At 47.0% G+C, this 21997-nt stretch overlaps 1 protein-coding gene across 2 annotated transcripts in view; it reads left to right on the forward strand.

The window, feature by feature from the left end:
- Nucleotides 1-382: 382 nt before the first annotated feature.
- Nucleotides 383-21997, forward strand: part of LOC148542034 (ATP-dependent translocase ABCB1-like) — a 179931-nt gene continuing 158316 nt past the window's right edge. Inside the window, exon 1 of one of the 2 annotated variants that reach the window (XM_088476416.1) lies at nt 383-543. In XM_088476416.1, the coding sequence (XP_088332542.1) occupies nt 476-543 (68 nt within the window). In that variant the 5' untranslated portion in view covers nt 383-475. Of the gene's footprint in view, nt 544-853; nt 2164-21997 lie in introns of those variants that run through there. The other variant, XM_088476411.1, reaches the window with a different exon arrangement.

Here is a 21997-nt window from a genome sequence, read left to right on the forward strand (position 1 = left end):
TTTGGACTTGCATCTGTATCTTGTATTATGAAGGACATTTTCTTGTTTGTAGCAGATACAACATTAATTCATATATATAAGGTTTTGACCATGTGTTGGCCTCTATCTGTATTCACTTTATTAGAGTTCTCGTCTGAATTCTCTGGGGGGAATTCAAATGTTTTTCACCCATCTAAACGGACAGGGCGATATTCAATTGTTTCAGTTTTTTACGTACGTCGTACTCAGTGGCGGATTCAGGGGGGGGGCACCAAGGCAGGTTTTCTTATTACTGTAAATAGTGGGGCTCCTGGGTGGCTGTTTCCCCCGCTGTTAATGGCACCCGTCCCCCTCCCCGATAAATAGCAGCTTCAGCAGCATGCTCGGTGGCTGAGCAGCTCCACCTCCTTGAGCGCTGCAAGCTGCCCGGCTGCTTATGGTACGCAGACGTGACGTCGCGCATACTATGGTGTGAAGAGAGGAGCCGCCAGAGGTCATGCAGCTGCTGCTACAGCAGTCGGCGCCGAGTCCATTAGCTTGCCCTGTGAAATGCATAAAAATAAGGTACACAGGAGCACAGCACTCGTTTTGAGTATGACTTCAAACACAACCGCAGCTCTGCCTCCTTCCTTATGCAGTAGAGCCAGTGACTCCACCTCTGCTCTCTAAAGTTGGCTGGCCGCTGGACTGAATAACAGGCATGGAAGTCAAAGTGACTGATTTCCACTTATCTGCCTGCCCCGCTTTCTGAAATCTGATTGTGCACTGACAGGGCCGCAGTGCTCAGTACAGGAAGAGGCGTGGTTAGCAAATAAAGAGGTACCAGTCACCAGATGTCCCCATCTGCTCCAAGTCCAGCCCGCCCACACATGAGCCCAAGTGCACTGATCTGTTCATCCACAGCCCACACCTAACTCTTGCATGCTTGTCTGTCAGTCTAACCAACGGTCTGTGTTCACCTCTCCCTGACCCTCTCTCTCTCTTCACTCTTTATCACATATTTTGTATTTGCACTTGTCTCCATCTGTATCTGTACCCATATGTGTCTTTGCTCTTCGCCATCTGTGCCACTGCCTGTACCCATGTGTGCCTGTGTCCATAGCCATGTGTTCCTCTGCCCATACGCATATGTGCCTCTGCCCATACCCACGTGTGCCCATATCCATGTGTGCCTGTGTCCGTAGCTATATGTTCCTCTGTCCTTATCCATGTGTGCCTGTGTCCATAGCTATATGTTCCTCTGTCCTTACCCATGTGTGCCTGTGTCCGTAGCTATATGTTCCCCTGTCCTTACCCGTGTGTGCCTCTGTCCGTAGGTATGTGTTCCTCTGCCCGTAACCATGTGTGCCATAGCCTGTACCCACGTGTGCCTGTCTTATAGCTATATGTTCCTCTGCCCGTACCCACGTGTGCCTGTGTCTGTAGTTACGTGTTCCTCTGCCTGTACCCATATGTGCCTTTACCCGTACCCATGTGTCTCTGCCCATACCCACGTGTGCCTGTGTCTGTTGCTATATGTTCCTCTACCTGTACCCATGTGTGCATCTACCCGTACCCATGTGTGTCTCTGCCCATACCCACGTGTGCCTGTTGCTATATGTTCCTCTACCTGTACCCACGTGTGCCTGTATCTGTAGTCATGTGTTCCTCTGCCTGTACCCATGTGTGCCTCTGCCCGTACCCATGTGTGCCCATATCCATGTGCGCCTGTGTGCGTAGCTATATATTCCTCTGCCCTTACCCATGCGTGCTTGTGTCTGTAGTTATGTGTTCCTCTGCCCGTACCCATGTGTGCCACTGCCCATACCCATGTGTGCCTGTGTCATAAGTTATGTGCTCCTCTGCCTGTACCCATGTGAGTCTCTGCCCATACCCATGTGGGCCTGTGTCCGTATCTATATGTTTTATTCTGCCCATACCAATGTGTGCCTGTGTCTGTAGTTGTGTTCCTCTGCCTGTACCCATGTGTGCCACTGCATGTACCCATGTGTGCCACTGCATGTACCCATGTGTGCCTGTGTCCATAGTTAGGCATTCCTCTGCCCGAACCCATGTATGCCTCGGCACCACTTTGGTATTTGTGTGTATCCCTGTCTGTGTAGCACAAATATTGGAGGTGCTTAATCGCTCACAGAGCTGGCTCCTATGGGACCTGGCCAAAATATCTGCAGTTCTCCACTTCAGGTGAGGTACTGTACCCAAGGCAGAAATACGTCAAGCTGTAAGATGAATCCTCTAGAATTACTGTATATGTAATCCAACAATAGTTTGACTTAAAATCTGATCAGCTCTTCATCTAAAGGGGAGTATCCACTTAGTGATTTTAATGAACGATAACGATGGTTTGATCGTTCAATCATTTGCAAATCGTTTGCAAAAATGTCTAACACGACCGGCAATGCGCGTGAGCGCTGGTCGTTTAGACATCTATGATCTCTCCAACATTCTGGTCAACCTGACGATATCGTCAGGTTCAGCATGTTTCCAGATGATTGATGACCCTGCACTGAACGTCTGCTCGTTCAGTGCAGGCTCATCACACAACTGACAAATGACTGCACGATTACAATGTTGTAATCGTGCAGTCGTTTTCAGATCTGGTAGTGGATACTCCCCTTTGGACCTAATGGTACTTATAGAGCACAGGTTCTCAAACAGTGCATGTTTTCCAGTCTCCTCACAGAATCACAAGTGACATATTTATCTCCATCTGTGGATCTTTTAAAAGGTGTCAGTGAATAAAGAACACACCTGTGCACCTGCTGGGTGACCTGGAAAACGTGACCTGTGTGGGGTCCTGAGGACCAAGTTTGAGAGCCAGCGTTATAGAGGATCTGACAAAATAAATAACATAGAGTGACTCATTTCATTATAGGACACAGGTGAGGTGGAAATACTAAAGGAGGAGAAGTGAGGTGGAAAGACTTATGCTGGGCATACACTATACAATTATCTGTCAAATATCTGTCCAATCTGTCTGGTTGGAATGAAAACTTGGTAATGTATGGGCACAAAATGAGATTCGACCATATGATCCCAAACACATGAAAATGGACAAAAATGATTGTTCACATTGGTTAAATATGTTTGATTTAACTAATTTGTTTCAACAACCATTTTTGTCTGTTTTCCAGTGTTCATGAGCAAATGGTCGATTGTCATTTGCTCACATGCACTACCAGATTTTCATTCCAACCAGCCAGATTGGACAGATATCTGACAGATAATTGTATAGTGTATGTCCAGCATAAGGAGGAGAGGAAATGATGAGAGTAGAGAAAAAAAATATGTACAGCAGTTATCGCAGCTCATCGCAATGAGGCTATCGCCATATTTATATAAATTGTTATGTGGAGACAGGTCTTGTGTTAAAGGTCTATCTAAAGCGAAGATTTATCTGATATCAGAAGGACATGACTTGTATAGGGCTTGTACAGTGTATTATTTATTTATTTCTAATTATTTCTATACCTGGAGGACACCCATTCAAGCACAGGGAGATTATACAAACTCTGCACAGTTAGAGCTGTCGTGTATATTGAACCCACGACCTCAGTACATATTTTGTTCATATATGGTTGATGTTTTTTTTAAATGCTTAATGACGGTGGTTTGATAATTACTGACCCAGAAAAATATATTAACTCACCTGTGCATTATTAAAAGCATCCACAAAACATGACTTGTTGGTGGTACTTGAGGTCTTGAGTTGAGAATTCCTGGTTTATGGTGAAATCCAGCATTTGGAAATCCCCCTCCCTCCCTCTGTATTATATATCAGTGATTGGTATGCTCATGTTGCATAAGAGTGACTAAGATGGGTTGTTTTGTATGGTGTAGTCTAAAATGCACTCTGTATGATATTGCGGTCACCATAATGTTCTCTGTATAGTATGAAGGACACTACATTGTATATTAAGTAATTGCCTGGCAATGTAATGCAATTTGGTGTGTTCTTAAAGACATGGCTCGACAAATCCCGGGCGCCAGGTCGCCATGGCGACTAAGATTTTAGTCCTGGCGACCGTGATTTCCAAGCCCCCCCCCCGCCACTCTCCCATAGTAACGAGGAGCGGTGGCAGTCGGAGCTCACTCCTGAGCTCCAGCATCTGGTTCCCCCCTTGGGCACTCCCATAGTTCCAAAAAGCGGCAGACTACAGCAGACCCAGGATCGCGGCCTAAGGAAAGTATTCTGTTTTTTTGTGTGTGCGCGGCACACATAGAGGGGCCTTAGTACTGGGGGCACTATTAGAGGGGGCTTATTACTGGGGGCACTATTAGAGAGGGCTTAGTACTGGGGGCACTATTGCAGGGGGCTTACTACTGGGGGCTAACTACTGGGGGCACTATTAGAGGGGGCTTAGTACTGGGGGCACTATTACAAGGGGTTACTACTGGGGGCACTATTTCAAGGGGCTTACTACTGGAGGCACTAATACAGGGAGCTTACTACAGGGGGCTTACTACAGGAGGCACTATTACAGGGGGCTTACTACTAGGTTGAGAGGCACTGAAAGGGCATGTGTGGTGGTCTATACAAGCTTTCATATATTTTGGTAATGGACGATGGTCTGGCTCCTAAACTTTTAAGATGGCTCCTAGATTTTACAAAAATTTGTCGAGCCCTGCTTAAAGATGAACAATTACAGGAGTAACATTCTTTTATTGCTGCTTATTCTATAATGGAAATGGTGTATCTCTGCTAAGGTCGCTCTGTGATGTGTGTTATATTATTGAAAGACAGCATGAAATGCAATTTTTGCCCTTTATTTCCATTGTCTGTTTGGTCAGAGTCTCCAAATTGCTCTGCAGGAGGGAGAGTAACTAGTCCTAATGTGTCAGCCACAAACATGCAGAGTCCCCAGCACAGTTGGGATTAAAAAAATTGCACTATGTCATACTGAGGTCCTGTGTAAGATCAGCACAAATTGTCCATTGAAAATTGTGGCAGACTAATAATAGTAGGTAGCTATATTTCTTTTTAAGTGGCCTAATTTCACACTATCAAAATCAGTAAAAGCGTCTGGACATATACTTTCAATTTACATACCAGCACTTCCATTTTTCACCAGTAGTTGACGTGAGTAAATATAAGTGGAATGTTCAATTGCTATAACATTTGGCACAACACCTTTATGTATTCACCTACTATGTATTCACAACGCACATGTAGGGCTACATTCACACTGCCACACCTGGCCACCCCCCCGCCATCCACACTCCCTCAATTACGGTGCCCCCCCCTGTAATTTTTTTCGGGATCCGCCCCTGGTCTTACTGAAAAAATAAACCTGATCAAGGTATCCAGTAAATGAACAATAAATGTCAGCCCTGCTTTGTTTTTGAGAAAAACTGTTACTTATAATATATAAATATGACATATGCTGCCGCCCTGCTCCAAAAATGAAGAACTGTGGCTCTATGCATAATCATCAGTACATAGATCCCATTGTACACAAGTGACTGATATATGTATTGTATAATCACTCCAGGGGCACCGAGAGGGGGGTAGTGGATACTATATACCTGGGCCCAGGCTTGTTGGAGGGGCCCGGCGGTGGCCTGGGTCCTGCAGCCCGCCTGACGCCGCTACTTAGTTCAGGCAGGGAGAGAGAGGACTGACTGCTGCTACAGCAGCCTCTCTCCCCAACCCAGCACACACGCTGCTGTCACACTGTGTGCTGGGCTATGGAGAGAGGATGCTACAGCAGAAGTCAGTTCTCTCTTTCCCTGCGTTATATGCGGGGGGTTTGCGCCCCACCCCAGCACACAGGTGCCCCTCTTTGCAGCACGGTTACCCACTTCGCGGCCGTGAAGATGTTATTTATTTTACTTTTTGTAAAGAGGGGGTCTGGCCACACCTCCCCGTGTTGGCCACACCCCCTCCCTGTACCTGGGCCCGGCAGAGCTGTCGGGAGCCCTGATTACTTCTATATAAGAGAAGTATAAACAATACTTGAAAATGTTAATGCAATTATTATACATCAGTGGATATTAATTGTAAGGATATCTGAAGTCACCAAGTAGTTCTGTGATTATAGATGAGAAAAAGACATAGAAGGGTTAATTCCAGGCCACTATCACTAAGAATAGTTGGAAGCTAGTAGTTATATTCTGCAGACATACATTGTATTATTTATTACCAGCATCTGATTATGACAGTTTATAATTAGCATATGCAAATATTCTTGGCTGGAACAGTAACTGGTAGTTATGTGCGTAATCTGTGTTCACTATGTACAAATTCTGCTATGGAATAACTTGTTGCATCACTGTCCTACATCAGTATTATTATAAATAGTGGGTCTCAACAGTGTTGTTTATTAGTGACACATACCCTGAATCCCTATCTATCTATCTATCTATCTATCTATCTATCTATCTATCTATCTATCTATCTATCTATCTATCCATCCATCCATCCATCCATCCATCCATCCATCCTATGGGGGCCGGTGATTGCCAGGTGGTCATGTATAGAGGAAGGAGCTCATGCTATCCTGGGGAGCCTATTTGATTATATTATTATAACTTAGTGCTGGTGTTAATCCCTGTAGCCGTTTGAAGTTATAGCAGTGGGACGGAATAGGCAGGGTTCCTTTCAGGGTCCCTGCAGTTGGCGGCAGCAATATTGTAGAGAATCAGAGCAGTCTTCCTTACGCATTCCTTAACACCCTGGTAATTTTGTCAGAGGATATCCTATGACGAAATTAACAGGGTGTAAAGAAAAGGTCCTCTCTACGTGACCACCCGGCAATCACTGTCCCCCATAGGGTAGACACGGCCGTCTCACCCAGGTGAGTGAACGGAGATGCCGGTAATATCCACAAACCCTGGGAACAGCTGCAGCAGGGAATAGAGACTCCCTCACACGTGCTGCAATGGTACGCAACGTTGAACTATTTGGCTACAAGTAGCGCTTACTACCTCAGTGGAGCGAACGTGTGCACTTTGTTACAATAGTTTAAGGGCTATATCACCATCAGGCTGAGAAATTACACAGCCTTTTCTTACCAAGTAGATTTCAATCAATTCCTTCTATTATAATACCAGCATCCCATTGTACACAAGTGACTCATATGTATTGTATAATCACTTCCAGGGGCACCGAGAGGGGGGGAGTGGATACTATATATTCGGGCCCAGGCCTGTTGGAGGAGCCCGGCGGTGGCCTGGGTCCTGCAGCCGTCCCCCCTTCGCTACTTAGTTTGGGCAGGGAGAGAGAGGACTGACTGCTCCTGTAGCAGCCTCTCTCCCCAGCCCAGCACACACGGTGCTGTCACACTGTGTGCTGGGCTAGGATGAAAGGATTCTACAGCAGAAGTCAGTTCTCTCTTTCCCTGCATTATATGCGGAGGGGATTGCGCCCCACCCCAGCACACAGGCGCCCCATATGGTAGACATGGCCGTCTCACCCAGGTGAGTGAACGGAGATGCCGGTAATATCCACGGACCCTGGGAACAGCTGCAGTAGGGATTAGAGACTCCCTCACATATGCTGCAATGGTACGCAGCCTTGAACTACTCAGTTACAAGTAGCGCTTACTATCTCAGTGGAGCGAACGTGTGCACTTTGTTACAATAGATTAAGGACTATGGCCCTCATTCAGAGCCGTACACTCTGAGCAGAGCGCACGCTCTGAATGAGGGCCGGGCTCCATTTTCATGGAGCGTCCTCCTGGACGCTCGTATAGCTGTGGGTCACCACCCACAGGCTATACGAGCGTGCATTGTGATGGTCGAGACCATCGCGCCATCGAATTTGCGAGCCGGAGCCTGCGGTTTAGGTTTTCAACAGCAAGCTCCGGAGTGATTTTGGCTCTATCAGAGCCAAAATCACTCCCACTGACATCACTAGTGATGTCAGTGGGCCGGCTTCTGACGGGAGGCGTTCCCGTGGGAACGCCCCCGTCAGGGAGGCACGCCCCCGGCACGCCCACCAAAGGGGGCGTGCTGTCAATCAACATTGACAGCACGCCCCCTTTGATCGGACACAACGAGCGAAGGACTTTCCTTCGCACGTCGCGTCTGGTGCATGCGCACGACGGAGCTCCCTCCGTCGTGCGCATGCTCAGTCCATAACATCGACCCACTTGCGAGCGGACAGCCGCTCGCGAGTGGGTCTGAATCAGGCCCTATATCATCATCAGACTGAGAAATTACACAGCCTTTTCTTACAAAGTGAATTTCAATCTATTCCTTCTATTATACAACAGGGGCAAACGCAGGATTTTTAAGGGGGGGTTTCTGGTACATATATATATATATATACAGTACATATATATATACATATATACACACACACACATATATGTACATACATACATACATACATATATATCCGTTGTAGAGACCAGCACTCCTCCTGTAACAACAGCTACCCGGGTGCACATCCAATTGGGTCAGGAGCACCTGGGTGTGTTTGTAATAGCGGCCAATGAGAGTCAGGCAGACTCTCATTGGCTGCTGCACGGAGGGAGCCGGTTGGAGCTCACTCATGAGCTCCGTCTTCCGGCTCCCTCCGCGCGTAATAGAGCAGCAGAGCGGACGGCGGCAGGAGCGGGGATTCAGGCAAGTTTTCTTTTTCTTTTTTATGTGTGTGTGTTTTTAAGGGGGTGCTACTGGGGGGCATGCTAATGGGGGCACTGCTACTGGGGGGCATGCTAATGGGGGCACTACTACTGGGCGCATGCTAATGGGGGCACTGCTACTAGGGGGCATATTACTGGGGCACATGCTAATGGGGGGATGCTAATGGGGGCACTGCTACTGGGGGGCATGCTAATGGGGGCACTGCTACTGGGGGGCATGCTAATGGGGGCACTACTACTGGGGGGCATACTACTGGGTGCATGCTAATGGGGGCATACTACTGGGGGGCATACTACTGGGGGCATATTACTGGGGCACATGCTAATGGGGGCACTGCTACTGGGGCGCACGCTAATGGGGGCACTGCTACTGGAGGGCATACTACTGGGGGGCATACTAATGGAGGCACTGCTACTGGGGGACATGCTAATGGGGGCACCACTACTGGGGGTATACTACTGGGGGGCATACTACTGGGTGCATGCTAATGGGGGCACTGCTACTGGAGGGCATACTACTTGGGGGCATACTACTGGGGCACTGCTACTGGGGAGCATACTACTGGGGGGCAAAACTTCTGGGTGCATGCTAATGGGGGCACTGCTACTGGGGGGCATACTACTGGGGGGCATACTACTGGGGTACTGCTACTGGGGGGCATACTACTGTGGGGCATACTAATGGGGGCACTGCTACTGGGGGGCACTATTACTGGGGGCACTGCTACTGGGGGCATGCTAATGGGGGCACTACTACTGGGGGCATGCTAATGGGGGCATACTACTGGGGGGCATACTAATGGGGGCACTGCTACTTGGGTGTATGCTAATGGGGGCACTACAGGGGGCCTGCTATGGGGGCATACTACTGGGGGGCATACTACTACTGGGGGCACTGCATAGGGGGCCCTACTACTAAGGGGACTGCATAGGGGGCACCACTACTGGGGGCATTGTGTAAGGGACACCACTGCTGGGGGCATTGTATAAGTGGCACTACTACTGTGGTCAATGTATAAGGGGCATTTCTACTGTGGGCTTTGTGTATAAGGGTCCCTACTGTGTGCATTGTGTAAAAGGGTCACTACTGTGGGCATTGTGTAAAAGGGGCATTACTGTGTGTCGTAACATAAATAAGAGACACTACTTTAGGGTGTAATGTGAATCAGGGACACTATGGGCCTCATTCAGAGGCGGTCGGAGGATGCAAGCGGTCGCTCAGAAACTGGGCGGCCACTTGCATCCTGACCGCCCGCCTCTGTTGCGGTCGTTAGGCTGTGGGTTAACACCCACAGCTCTAACGACCGCTCGGGTGATGGTCGCGATGGTCAGAGACCATCGCGACCATCGGGGCTTACGACGAGACCCTAGGGTAGGGTCTCACTTGTCGTAAGCCCCGGAGAGCTTCTGGCTCTGTCTGAGCCGGAAGCTCTCCACTGACATCACTAGTGATGTCAGTGGGGCCTCCCCCAAACAGCAGGTGTTCCCATAGGAACGCCTTCGTTTGGGCTGCCACCCCCCGGCCCGCCTTCCAAACGGGGCGAGCTGTCAATCAACATCGACAGCTCGCCCCCTTTGGAAAGAGACCCGCTACGACCAGCGCTGTCGGTCGTAGCGGGTCTCACGCATGCGCACGAGGGAGCCGGCTCCCTCGTGCGCATGCGCTCTGGCAAAACATCAAGGCGGCCGTGCGGTCGTAGACCGTACGGCCGCCTCTGAATAAGCTCCTATGTGCGGTGTAATGTGAATAAGATTGTGCACTGTGACTCCTAGGGCGGTAGCCCACTTTGTAAACAAGTACTGTGATTCTGCTGGCCGTACCCCACTGGGTAGGTGCACTACTTTTAATTTCTGCAACTGCTGTGTGGCAATGTGTCATAGATGTGCTTTAAACTGTGGTGTCTGTGACGCTGCTTTGTCGCTTGGTAACCAGTCAGCTCACTCCAACCTTTGGCCAATAATGGTGAAAACTATAATTTAAACTGTGAGGTGGTCTAAATTGACTGTAAATGACTGGAAATGAAGGTTATTGAGGTTAATAATTCTCTAGGAAGAAAAATAAGCCCAATTTATGTGATTATACTTTTTTTTGGTAATTTTTGTAAAAAAATCCAAATCCAAATCCAAAGCCAGTCACCGCAGTTTGGCAAATCCAAATCCAAATCCACTTTTTTTTACTATTGATTGATACATGTAGTATACACTTGTCACAAGTTGTTAATTTGTATTATGTTGAATATATAGACCAGTGGTTCTCAAACTCGGTCCTCAAGACCCCACACAGTTCACTTTTTCCAAGTCACCCAGCAGGTGCACAGGTGTATTCATTACTCACTGACACATTTTAAAAGATCCACAGGTGGATCTAATTATCTCACTTGTGATTCTGTGAGGAGACATGGAAAATATGCACTGTTTGGAGTCCTGAGGACCGAGTTTGAGAACCTGTGATATAGACTATGCTGGAACCCATGCACATGACTAGTGCCTTTTTATTGAAAAGATATGTTTTAATAATTTGTACTATTTTTGGACTTGCATCTGTATCTTGTATTATGATCGGTTTAGTGCAGTTCTTATAAGAAATAGATTTTTTTTCTCAAAGGTTCAATGTACCTATTGAAGCTCAGAAATATAAACTGTAGGTGGGTGAATCGTCCAGTGAATGAACAGTTAAGGAAATTCTCTTGTTTAAGATAATGGTGTATGTAGCAGGTACAACATGAATTCATATATATAAGATTTTGACCATGTGTTGGCCTCCATCTATATTCTCTTTATTAGAGTTCTCGTCTGAATTCTCTGGGGAGAATTCAATTGTTTTTGTGCGTCCAATCTCCCGACTAAACTGACGTGGCACAATTGTTTCGTACTGAAAAAAAAAACTGATCAAGGTATCCAGTAAATTAACAATAATGGGTAAATTTATTAAGATTTGAGATTGGTCGAGTTTTGTTTTTTTTAAACACTCTTTACTTCACCAAAACTCGGGTGAGGTTTCCATTTTTCAACTCGCAAATTTACTAAGAAGTGAGTTTAGCTGAAAGTGATTTTTCCCAATGGTGAAGTAGATCGAGATTTCTTCTGCTAGTTGCGAGTTTAGATGAGATTACTAACCTAAGATTGCAGTGGTTTCTCTATGCCAAACTCACCCGAACAAGCAACCTACACATATCAGTGATATATGTGAAGGCTGCTTGTGTTGTACCTGTAAAAAACAGGTTAAAATATATAAAAAAAATGATGTAGGGTCCCCCCCCCCAAAAAAGCTTAACCAGCCGCGGACTTGTCAGCCAGTCCTGGTTCCTAAAATTACGGGGTACAAAACGAGTAAGGTTCCAACGTAATTTAGGAACCAGCACCAGGCTGCAGGGCCAGACCTGGTTTTACATATAGGGGGAAAACATTGTGTAGGGGTACCCCTATATTTAAAACCAGCACCGGACCAAACTGACCGGTGTGTAATGCCATAGCCCGGAGACCCTATTACCATGTCTCTAGTGCCAAAGCATTCTCACCCCATGCTGGTCAGGCCAAGCCGGTGATCTCAGGGGAGGTGGGGACCTCCACAAGAAACTCCAGGCTTGGTCTGAAGCCCGGGGCTCTTCCCCACAGCCCTGGGCTGTGGGTACGAGGTAATAAAGTGTAACATCAAAGTAAACTATTATATTTTACAGTGGAACTACAGGTGCCAGCACCCCTGCCCTTTGGCACTTGTGCAAGTGCCAGCAGGGGGCCGGCACCCGTACCTCCACTGTAAAATAAATTGTTAAATAAAGACAGTACACAAACACCTTATACAGTAAAAGTTTATTACACCTATCCCATTCACACATACCTGCTGCCAGATGTTCGCGTCCACTTGTCCCTGTAGATCCCGTTTGGAGTACCTGAAAAAAAGATCCTATACTCTCCTCCATCCTTGCGCTGGTCTCCGTAGAATCCATGGGGGTCTTTGCAAAAAAAAAAAAAACGAGTACGCGATCCATATACTTACCTTAGCAGTGTATGTGTGTGACCACATACACCGCTAACCGACTCCCAACTGATCAGTGAGAACTGTCAGGATCCGCCAGCCAATCAGCAGCCGCTCTACAGTTAGTGGCTGCTGATTGTTTTCCGGCTCCTGACACATTGTCCAGCCCACGTGGGAACTGTCTGGAGCCAATCAGCAGCCGCTAACTGTAGAGCTGGCTGACAAGTCCGGGGCTGGTTATGGCATTTGGGGGGGGGACCCTAGGTCATTTAAAAAAAAAGAAAAACACCTTTACATTGGGTATACAGGCGGAAACATACACAAATCACACTGATCTGTGTATGTTTCTGGCAAACTCACAGCTCAGGAGGTGGTCTATTTGAAACTTTCAATTTATCAGTGAGTTTGCTACAATCTCACATGAGATTGTAAACTCAAATCTTAGTAAATTCACGAGTTGCATCTTTTACATGAAAAGTACTTCCTAGTTTGGCCGATGGTGAGTTTTTTCGAGTTTGCTATCTCACACGAGTTTTAACAGTGAAAAGAGAAAACTCACTTCCAAACTCACTCGAGTTTGTCTTTAGTAAATTTGCGAGATGAAAAACAAGCTTAAACTCACCCAAACCCAATTCTTAGTAAATTTACCCCTTAATGTCAGCCCTGCTTTGTTTTTGAGCGAAACTGTGTTACTTATAATACAGAAATATGACATATGCTGCCGCCCTGCTCCAAAAATGAAGAACTGTGGCTCTATGCATAATCATCAGTACATAGAGCTCAGTGTACACAAGTGACTCATATGTATTGGTATAATCACTCCCAGGGGTGCTGAGAGGGGGGGTGGGTACTATATACCCTGGCTGGGCCTGTAGGAGGGCTGGCGGTGACTTGGGTCCTGCAGCCCGACCCCCCGCCACTGCTCGGGCAGAGAGAGAGGACTGACTGCTCCTGTAGCAGCCTCTCTCCCCAGCCCAGCACACACACTGCTGTCACACTGTGTGCTGGGCTAAGGAGAGAGGATGCTGCAGCAGAAGTCAGTTCTCTCTTTCCCTGCATTATATGCGGGGGGATTGCGCCCCACCCCAGCACACAGGCGCCCCCCTGTGCGGTGTGGGCACCCGCTTCGCGGCCGTGAAGATGTTATTTAATAGTAAGATGTTATTTATTTTATTTTTTGTAAAGAGGGGGTCTGGCCACACCTCCCCAGGTTGGCCACGCCCCCTCCCTGTACCTGGGCCCGGCAGAGCTGTCGGCAGCCCTGATTACTTCTATATTAGAGAAGTATAAACAATACTTGAAAATGTTAATGCAATTATTATACATCAGTGGATATTAATTGTAAGGAAATCTGAAGTAACCAAGTAGTTCTGTGATTATACATGAGAAAAATACATAGAAGGGTTAATTTATACCACATAAAGCACATTATATTGATTTCTACTCGTATGCATATAAAATCTAATTCTAGGCCACTATCACTAAGAATAGTTGGATGCTAGTTGTTATATTCTGCAGACATACTTTGTATTATTGCCAGCATCTGATTATGACAGTTTATAATTAGCGTATGCAAATATTCTTGGCTGGAACAGTATCTAGTAGTTATGTGCATAATATGTGTTCACTATGTACAAATTCTGCTATGGGGAAACTTGTTGCATCACTGTCCTACATCAGTATTATTATAAATAATGGGTCCCAACAGTGTTGTTTATTAGTGACACATACCCTAAATTTATATCTATCTATCTATCTATCTATCTATCTATCTATCTATCTATCTATCTATCTATCTACCCTATAAGGTGATTGCCGGTTGGTCATGTAGAGAGGACTGGAGCTCCAGCTGTTCTGGGGAGGCTACTTGATGATATTATTATAACAACTTCAGAGATCGTGCTGAGTGACAAAATATGTGGGTCCCAGGGACTCTCCACTTTAAAAAAATGGGGTCCTACCTCACCATTTCTGGGTCCCATCATAATTTATACTTTAGAGCACCCCAGATGCCTCTCAGACCTCCCTACATGCCACCACACATCCCCACAGGCCCCAAAAATGCCCATCTGATGCACCCAACAGCATCAGATATACCCACATGCCTTTTAAATGCATGTTTAATGCCTCCATGATTTTACAGGTGATATGACTTCTCTGTTCACAAAACCCACAGTGAATAGCTTACCATATTATCCCTTTTAAAGTTTAAACTTGGACACTCATGGATTACGCAGGTTCTGTGGCTCATTAAAACCAGGTGAAATCCAGGCTTGAAGTCAGCCAGCCACAAAACCTGTGTAATTAATTCATGAGTGTCCCGTTTTAAAGCGATAGCATGGCTAGCCTATGAATAAGGCATTAGGTAATAAAAGGCATGTTTATCAAAGGATATATGTGGTAATATCCTAGAAGGCAACCATTTTCTGAGGTGGTATAGAAATATTAAAAACTACTGGGATGTATGTAAAGGAGACCACAGCAGATATTCCAGATATCTGCTGCAATGCCCTTGTCTTGTTAAGGCAGGCAGGGGGTGCCTTATAGAAAGGGACACTTGGCGTGTCTTTGGCGCGCACCCAAAAAATGGGCGTGGTCATTTAGAAAAGGGGACATGTCCTTGAGATGCATCCCCTTTTCACAAAACCTACTGAATTTGTGCCACTCAAACTAAAAAAAGCAATGAAATTACGATCATTAAGGCTGACGCCTTAATGGATGTGTTCATTGTGCAATACAGATATGGTATGCCATCACACCCTGTGGTTAACTGCAGATTCAGCACTCTCACAGAATGGGATTGCTGTCACTCACAGAATGGTGGAGCTGCTAATTCACAGAATTGTATGCTTATTGGAATACACACATGCAGTCTATGCAACTGAGGTTTGAGCAGTTATTTGGCCCCCACATCTCACTCAGTGCCCACAATCTTCCCATTCGATGACCACAACAATCTCACTGGCTTCCAACATCCTTCTCACTGCATACATTTATCTCATTTAGAATACACATTCAGCTCCCTTATTTTTAAAACTATCATCCTCTGTCTATGCACATACACTTTCTTCCCCTATATGCCTCCATGCTGCTATATATTCCCCAATCCCTACTGCTGTGTGGTCTCCCAACTGTGATAGTCTGTGTTCCCTCATCCGCACTAATGTTTTTCCCCAGCCGCACCGCCCTGCATCCGTGCCTTCTCCACAGCCACGTTGCTGTCTTTCTCTCATCTGTGGTACTCTTTCTTCCTCCATCTGCACTACTCTGGTCCCCCAACCGTGCAACTCTGTCTCCCCCCACCACCCGCACCACTCTGTTTTCCTCCCCATCCACACCAATCTGTCTTCCCAAATCCCTACTGCTGTGTGGTCTCCGGACTATGGTAGTCTGTGTTCTCTCATCCATACCAATCTGTCTTTCTCCATCTTCACCGCCCTGCATCCGTGCCACTCTGTTTCCTTCTACACCACTGCCTTACCCTAAGCCACGCCACTGTCTTCCTTTCCTCTGTGGCACTCTTTCTTCCTCCATCTGCACCACTCTGTCCCCCCCAACTGTGCAACTCTGTCTCCTCCCCCCACCTGCACTACTCTGTCTTCCCAAATCCCTACTGTTGTGTGTTCTACTAATGGTGCTAGTCTGTATTCCGTTATCTGCACCAATCTGTCATTGCCTGTCTTCCCATGTCCATGCCACTCTCTTCCCCCATCCACGTCGCTGTCCCCGCAAACCGTGCCACTCTGTTTCCCCCCATCCACACTACTGTTTTCCACCCATCTGCATACTTTGGTTACCCCCCCCCTCTGTACTGCTTAACCTTCCCTCCTCTACACGCCTTTGTGTCTCACCTATCCACGCTGCTGTGTCTCCTCCCCCCATCCACACCACCTTTATCCCATCTGCACAGCTCTATTCTCTGCTTTGACCTCAGTTGCATAGACTGCATGTGTGTATTCCAATGAGCACACAATTCTGTGAATTAACAGCTCCATCATTTTGTGAGTGACATCAATCTCATTCTGTGAGAGTGCTGAATCTGCCATTAACCACAGGGTGTGATGGCATACCATATCTGTATTGCGCAAGGAACACGTCCATTAAGGCGTCAGCCTTAATGATCGTAATTTCATTGCTTTTTGAAGTTTAAGTGTCAGAAAATCAATAGGTTTTGTGAATTTTCAGATCATGTCTAAGCAGCCTCAATGGGACATGTGAAACCGTAAGGTTTTTTGTCTATGGAATTTTATATATATATATATATGTGTGTGTGTGTATGTATATATATATATATATATATATATATATATATATATATATATATATAGAAATCAATGTCACCCGGCACTCCTTAGGCAGCTGACACCTTGTGTGTATATGCTTGGGTGCCTTCTTATAGGCATATACGATGCCCCCTTTATATCCAGACAAATGAAGAGGCACTCCAAGGCTTGCATAAAAAGTGTGTAATAGGAACAATCAACGTTTCGGGGTCAGTCACCCCTTTGTCAGGACACATGCTTGTGACAAACACAGTGCACATTAAATATCATACAAAAGCAAATCAGGACTCACCCGTGACCCGTGGGAGGACGGGTGAGTCCTGATTTGCTATTGTATGATATTTAATGTGCACTGTGTTTGTCACAAGCATGTGTCCTGACGAAGGGGTGACTGACCCCAAAACGTTGATTGTTCCTATTACACGCTTTTTATGCAAGCCTTGGAGTGCCTCTTCATTTGTCTGGATATATATATATTGTGACACAGTTAGGTTAGGGGGGTCCCTCTCCTGGGTAGAGGACTCCTTCCTTACACACACACACAGCAGCAGGGAAGCAGCACACCAGTCTGGATGCAAGTACAAGCTGGTCGGCGCCAGTCTTTATTGTACAATGACAGAAATATAAAGAAAACATAAATATAAATCCTAGCCCTGTCGGGGCACTAACTTCACAGGTAGTTCCCTCACTACCAGAACCTGGCAGGGCCTAATGCCCTCGCCAGCAACAAAGCACAGCACAGTACTCACAAATAGGTTTTTCAATTGTCTCTGAGCAAACTTCCTGCCTGCTCTCCCAGGTGAGACACTCAGCCCTATACACACGAGGCTTATATTGGCCACTCTCAGGTGGAAACCCTAACAAGCCTGTTACCAGGCTGCGAGAACCAAAACCTGGAGTGGCCGTGGGTGGAGCCCTCCCTCTCCTCTCACCCACAACCCCCAGGTCCCAAACCGGCTTTTCAAAAAACAGAAACTCAAGCCTGCTACACTGCAGACTTTCTCCTGGGGGTTTAAAACACATAAGACAGGAATCTGGGACAAATATACCTGCCACAGACCACTTTACCAATGATCCTATCACATATCCCCCCCCTTTGTTTCGACCTGTGGGGCGGAACAACTGAAGCCCCAAACAATGAACGCGTGACAACGCGTCAGCATTGGCCAGCTGGCTTCCTGGCCTGTGTTCCACTGAAAATTTAAAAGTTTGTAATGCCAAGAACCATCTCGTAATTCTCGCATTACTGTCCTTATTTTCGGACCTCCACTTCAAAGGGGCATGGTCAGTGATCAATTTGAACTTTCTTCCAACCAAGTAGTACCTGAGAGCCTCTAATGCCCACTTTATGGCCAACGCCTCCTTCTCCACTGTGGCATAGTTTCTCTCATGTACATTCAACTTTCTACTTAGATAGAAAATAGGGTGTTCCTCACCCTCCTTGTTCTGGGACAGGACCGCTCCTATACCTACTTCTGATGCATCGGTTTATACTATGAATTCCCTTTCAAAATTAGGAGTCATCAGGACTGGTTGGGAACACAACGCTACTTTCAACTCCTGAAAAGCTTTCTCTGCCTCAGGACTCCTTTCTACCATGATTTTTTGTTTGCCTTTGGTCAGGTCAGTCAGTGGGACTGCCATGGTGGCAAAGTTGGGTATAAACCTCCTGTAGTACCCCGTAATTCCCAAGAAGGCTCTCACCTGCTTCTTATTCAGAGGCCGTGGCCAGTTTTGTATGGCATCAACTCTATTGAGCTGAGGCTTTATCAGGCCTCTGCCAATGGTGTATCCCAGATATTTTACTTCCTCCATGCCTAGACAACACTTTTTTGGGTTGGCTGTCAAACCTGCCTTATAGATGGAGTTCAACACTGCTTGTACCCTGGGTAAGTGAGACTGCCAATCTGGACTATGAATGACCACGTCATGCAGATAAGCAGCCGCATACCGTCTATGGGGCCTTAGAACCCTGTCCATCATTCTTTGGAAGGTAGCAGGTGCCCCATGTAGCCTGAAGGGCAACATCTTGTACTGAAACAAGCCCTCTGGCGCTGAAAAAGCTGTCTTTTGTTTGGCGCTCTCGGTTAACGGTACTTGCCAATACCCTTTGGTTAGGTCAAGAGTGGTTAAATACCTTGCCGTCCCTAGTCTCTCAATCAGTTCATCCACTCTTGGCATCGGGTAGGCATCGAATTTTGAAACACTGTTCATCTTTCGGAAGTCATTGCAGAAACGCACACTCCCGTCGGGCTTTGGAATCAACACAATGGGACTTGACCATTCACTATGTGATTCTTCAATAACCCCTAACTCTAGCATATTTTTAATTTCTTTCAACACCGATTCTCTTTGTGCTTCTGGTAACCTATAGGGGTTTAGATTAACTTTGACCCCTGGGTCAGTGATTATGTCATGTTTAATGACCGAGGTTTTCCCAGGTACGTCAGAGAATAGCACCCTATTTCTGATCAGAAACTCCTTGACCTCTTGTTGTTGAATTGCCGACAGGGTTTTTGCCACTGTCACTTCGGGAACTAAGGGCCTTGGATTTACTGGAGGGGCTCGGACGGCCGATAGTACCGTTCTATCTTTCCAGGGCTTTAATAGATTTATATGGTATATCTGTTCCGGCTTTCTTTTCCCCGGCTGGTAAACTTTGTAATTGACCTGTCTCACTCTTTCTAAGATTTCAAAGGGCCCTTGCCATTTAGCCAAAAGTTTATTTTCCACAGTGGGAACCAACACTAACACTCTGTCCCCAGGAGCAAAGCTGCTTAACCGGGCATTGCGGTTGTATACCCTCTGCTGTGCCTGTTGAGCCTGTTCCAGGTGCTCTCTCACTATCGGCACTACCGCAGCAATTCTCTCCTGCATTTGAGAAACATACTCAATCACCGTTTTGTAAGGACTAGACTGCCCCTCCCATGTCTCTTTGGCAATGTCTAGTAACCCCCTTGGGTGTCTCCCATACAACAAGTCGAAGGGTGAAAAAACGGTGGAGGACTGGGGAACCTCTCTTATGGCCAACAATAAATACGGCAATAAGTAATCCCAATCCCTACCATCCTTGCCAACCACTTTCCTAAGCATGTGTTTTAACGTCTTGTTAAACCTCTCGACCAGCCCATCGGTTTGGGGGTGATAAACCGAAGTTCCTAACTGTTCAATTTTGAACAAGCGGCATAACTCTTTCATGACTTTTGACATAAACGGTGTACCCTGGTCAGTTAGTTTCATCTTGGGTATACCCAGCCTGCTAAAGACATGAACTAGCTCTCTGGCAATGGTCTTGGTTGACGTATTGCGCAACGGGATCGCTTTCGGGTACCTGGTAGCGTAATCCATTATGACCAGAATATACTGGTGTCCCCTGGCAGACTTCATTAAGGGTCCAACCAAATCCATCGCCATTCTTTCAAACGGCACCTCTATAATAGGCAACGGAACTAGTGGACCCTTAAAATGTGGCCTGGGAGCATGATACTGACACTCAGGGCAGGATGCGCAAAAGTCAGACACCTCTTTATGAAGCCCGGGCCAGAAAAACCTCTGCATTATTCGCTCAGTAGTTTTCTCTACCCCTAGATGGCCTGCCATTATATGACCATGGGCCAGATCCAACACTGTTCTTCTGTAGGCTTTGGGAACTATTAGCTGTTCCACAATATCTTCCCCCTTTTTAGTCACCTGATATAACAAATCCTGCCACATTGCCATGTGGGGATAGGACAAAGGACTATCAGGGTCTACGGGTTTACCATCAACTACTTTTACATTCTCCCTGGCTTTTACCAAAGTAGGGTCATTCAACTGCTCCATGGCAAAGACCTCTCTTCTGACCTCTAAATCAGGCAGACGATCACCTGGCCCAACAACACTTCCCACCTCAATGGGAGGCACATCAGTTGGCGGGCCACCGTCACGTTCCGCATTCTCTAGTTCGCCAACCATAGTAGAAAAAGGTAATAACTCTGACTCAGTAGAAACTCCCTCCTCCACTACATCGACAACCTTCTCAAATGGATCGGGGTTGTTCACCTCTGGAACAAAACGGCTTTCCCACAACTTCCAGAAGTGAGCAAAGTCTCTCCCCAATATTGCATCGTACACCAGACCATGCACCAAACCCACAGAAACTATAGCAGAGCCACATGGTGTCTCGATGTTCACCTCGGCCGTAACATAATATCGAGTATCCCCATGTATGCAGGTCACACCAACAGTTTTCCCTGTATGCCTCAAGGGGTTCACCAGCTCAGCTTTTATAAGTGTCACCAAGCTACCAGAGTCTAACAGTGCCTCTACTCGGTTGCCATCTACAGTGAGTACACACATGTGCTAATCAGTCTCAGCCTGCCGGTCAGCCGTACAGGCTGTCTGTGCAAAGAGAGACCCCCTGCGGTAGACATGAGCAGTATCACATTGCATAGGTTCAGTTGTAAGTGAACAATTAGCGGCAATATGGCCGAAGCCACCACATCGGAAACACTGAGTCATATTAATGTGTAATCGTTTACGGGGCAAGAACCTCCCTGGCCTGGCAGGCCTGTCTCCAGGTTCTACACCCTCAGTCTTAGGTACATTCCACCGCCCAGCACCCTTCTCCCCTGGAACAGTCTTACCAGTGTCTGTGGGAGTTCGCCGGTGCGCCATCGGGGCTCGGTGGGGCATACTCATCAGCTCCTCAGCCGCCACCTACCTCTCCACCAGCTCGACCAACTGGTCCGCGGACTTAGGGTCTGCATGGCTCACCCACTTGCGCAGAGTCACAGGTAATGATCGCAGGTACTGGTCCATCACGACCCTTTCCACGATCTGTGGTCCCGTCAGCGTCTCGGGCTGTAGCCATTTTGAGGACAGATGGACGAGGTCATGCATCTGTGATCGTGGAGGCTTGTCCCTATGGAACTCCCAGCGGTGGACCCGTTGGGCACGAACAAAGGTGGTGACACCCAAGCGAGTTAGGATCTCCTGTTTTAGTTTTTTATAGTCCTTGGCATCAGCCAGGCATAAGTCGAAATATGCTTTTGTGGCTCCCCAGACAAAAAAGGTGCCACCAGACTTGCCCACTGCTCCTTGGGCCAACTCTCCCTTTCGGCCGTTCTTTCAAATGCGGCGAGATAGGCCTCCACATCATCGCCCGAAGTCATCTTTTGGAGGAAGTG

This window comes from Taudactylus pleione, unplaced genomic scaffold, assembly GCF_031769625.1.
Source record: "Taudactylus pleione unplaced genomic scaffold, aTauple2 ptg000016l, whole genome shotgun sequence".
NCBI classification, from domain to species: domain Eukaryota; kingdom Metazoa; phylum Chordata; class Amphibia; order Anura; family Myobatrachidae; genus Taudactylus; species Taudactylus pleione.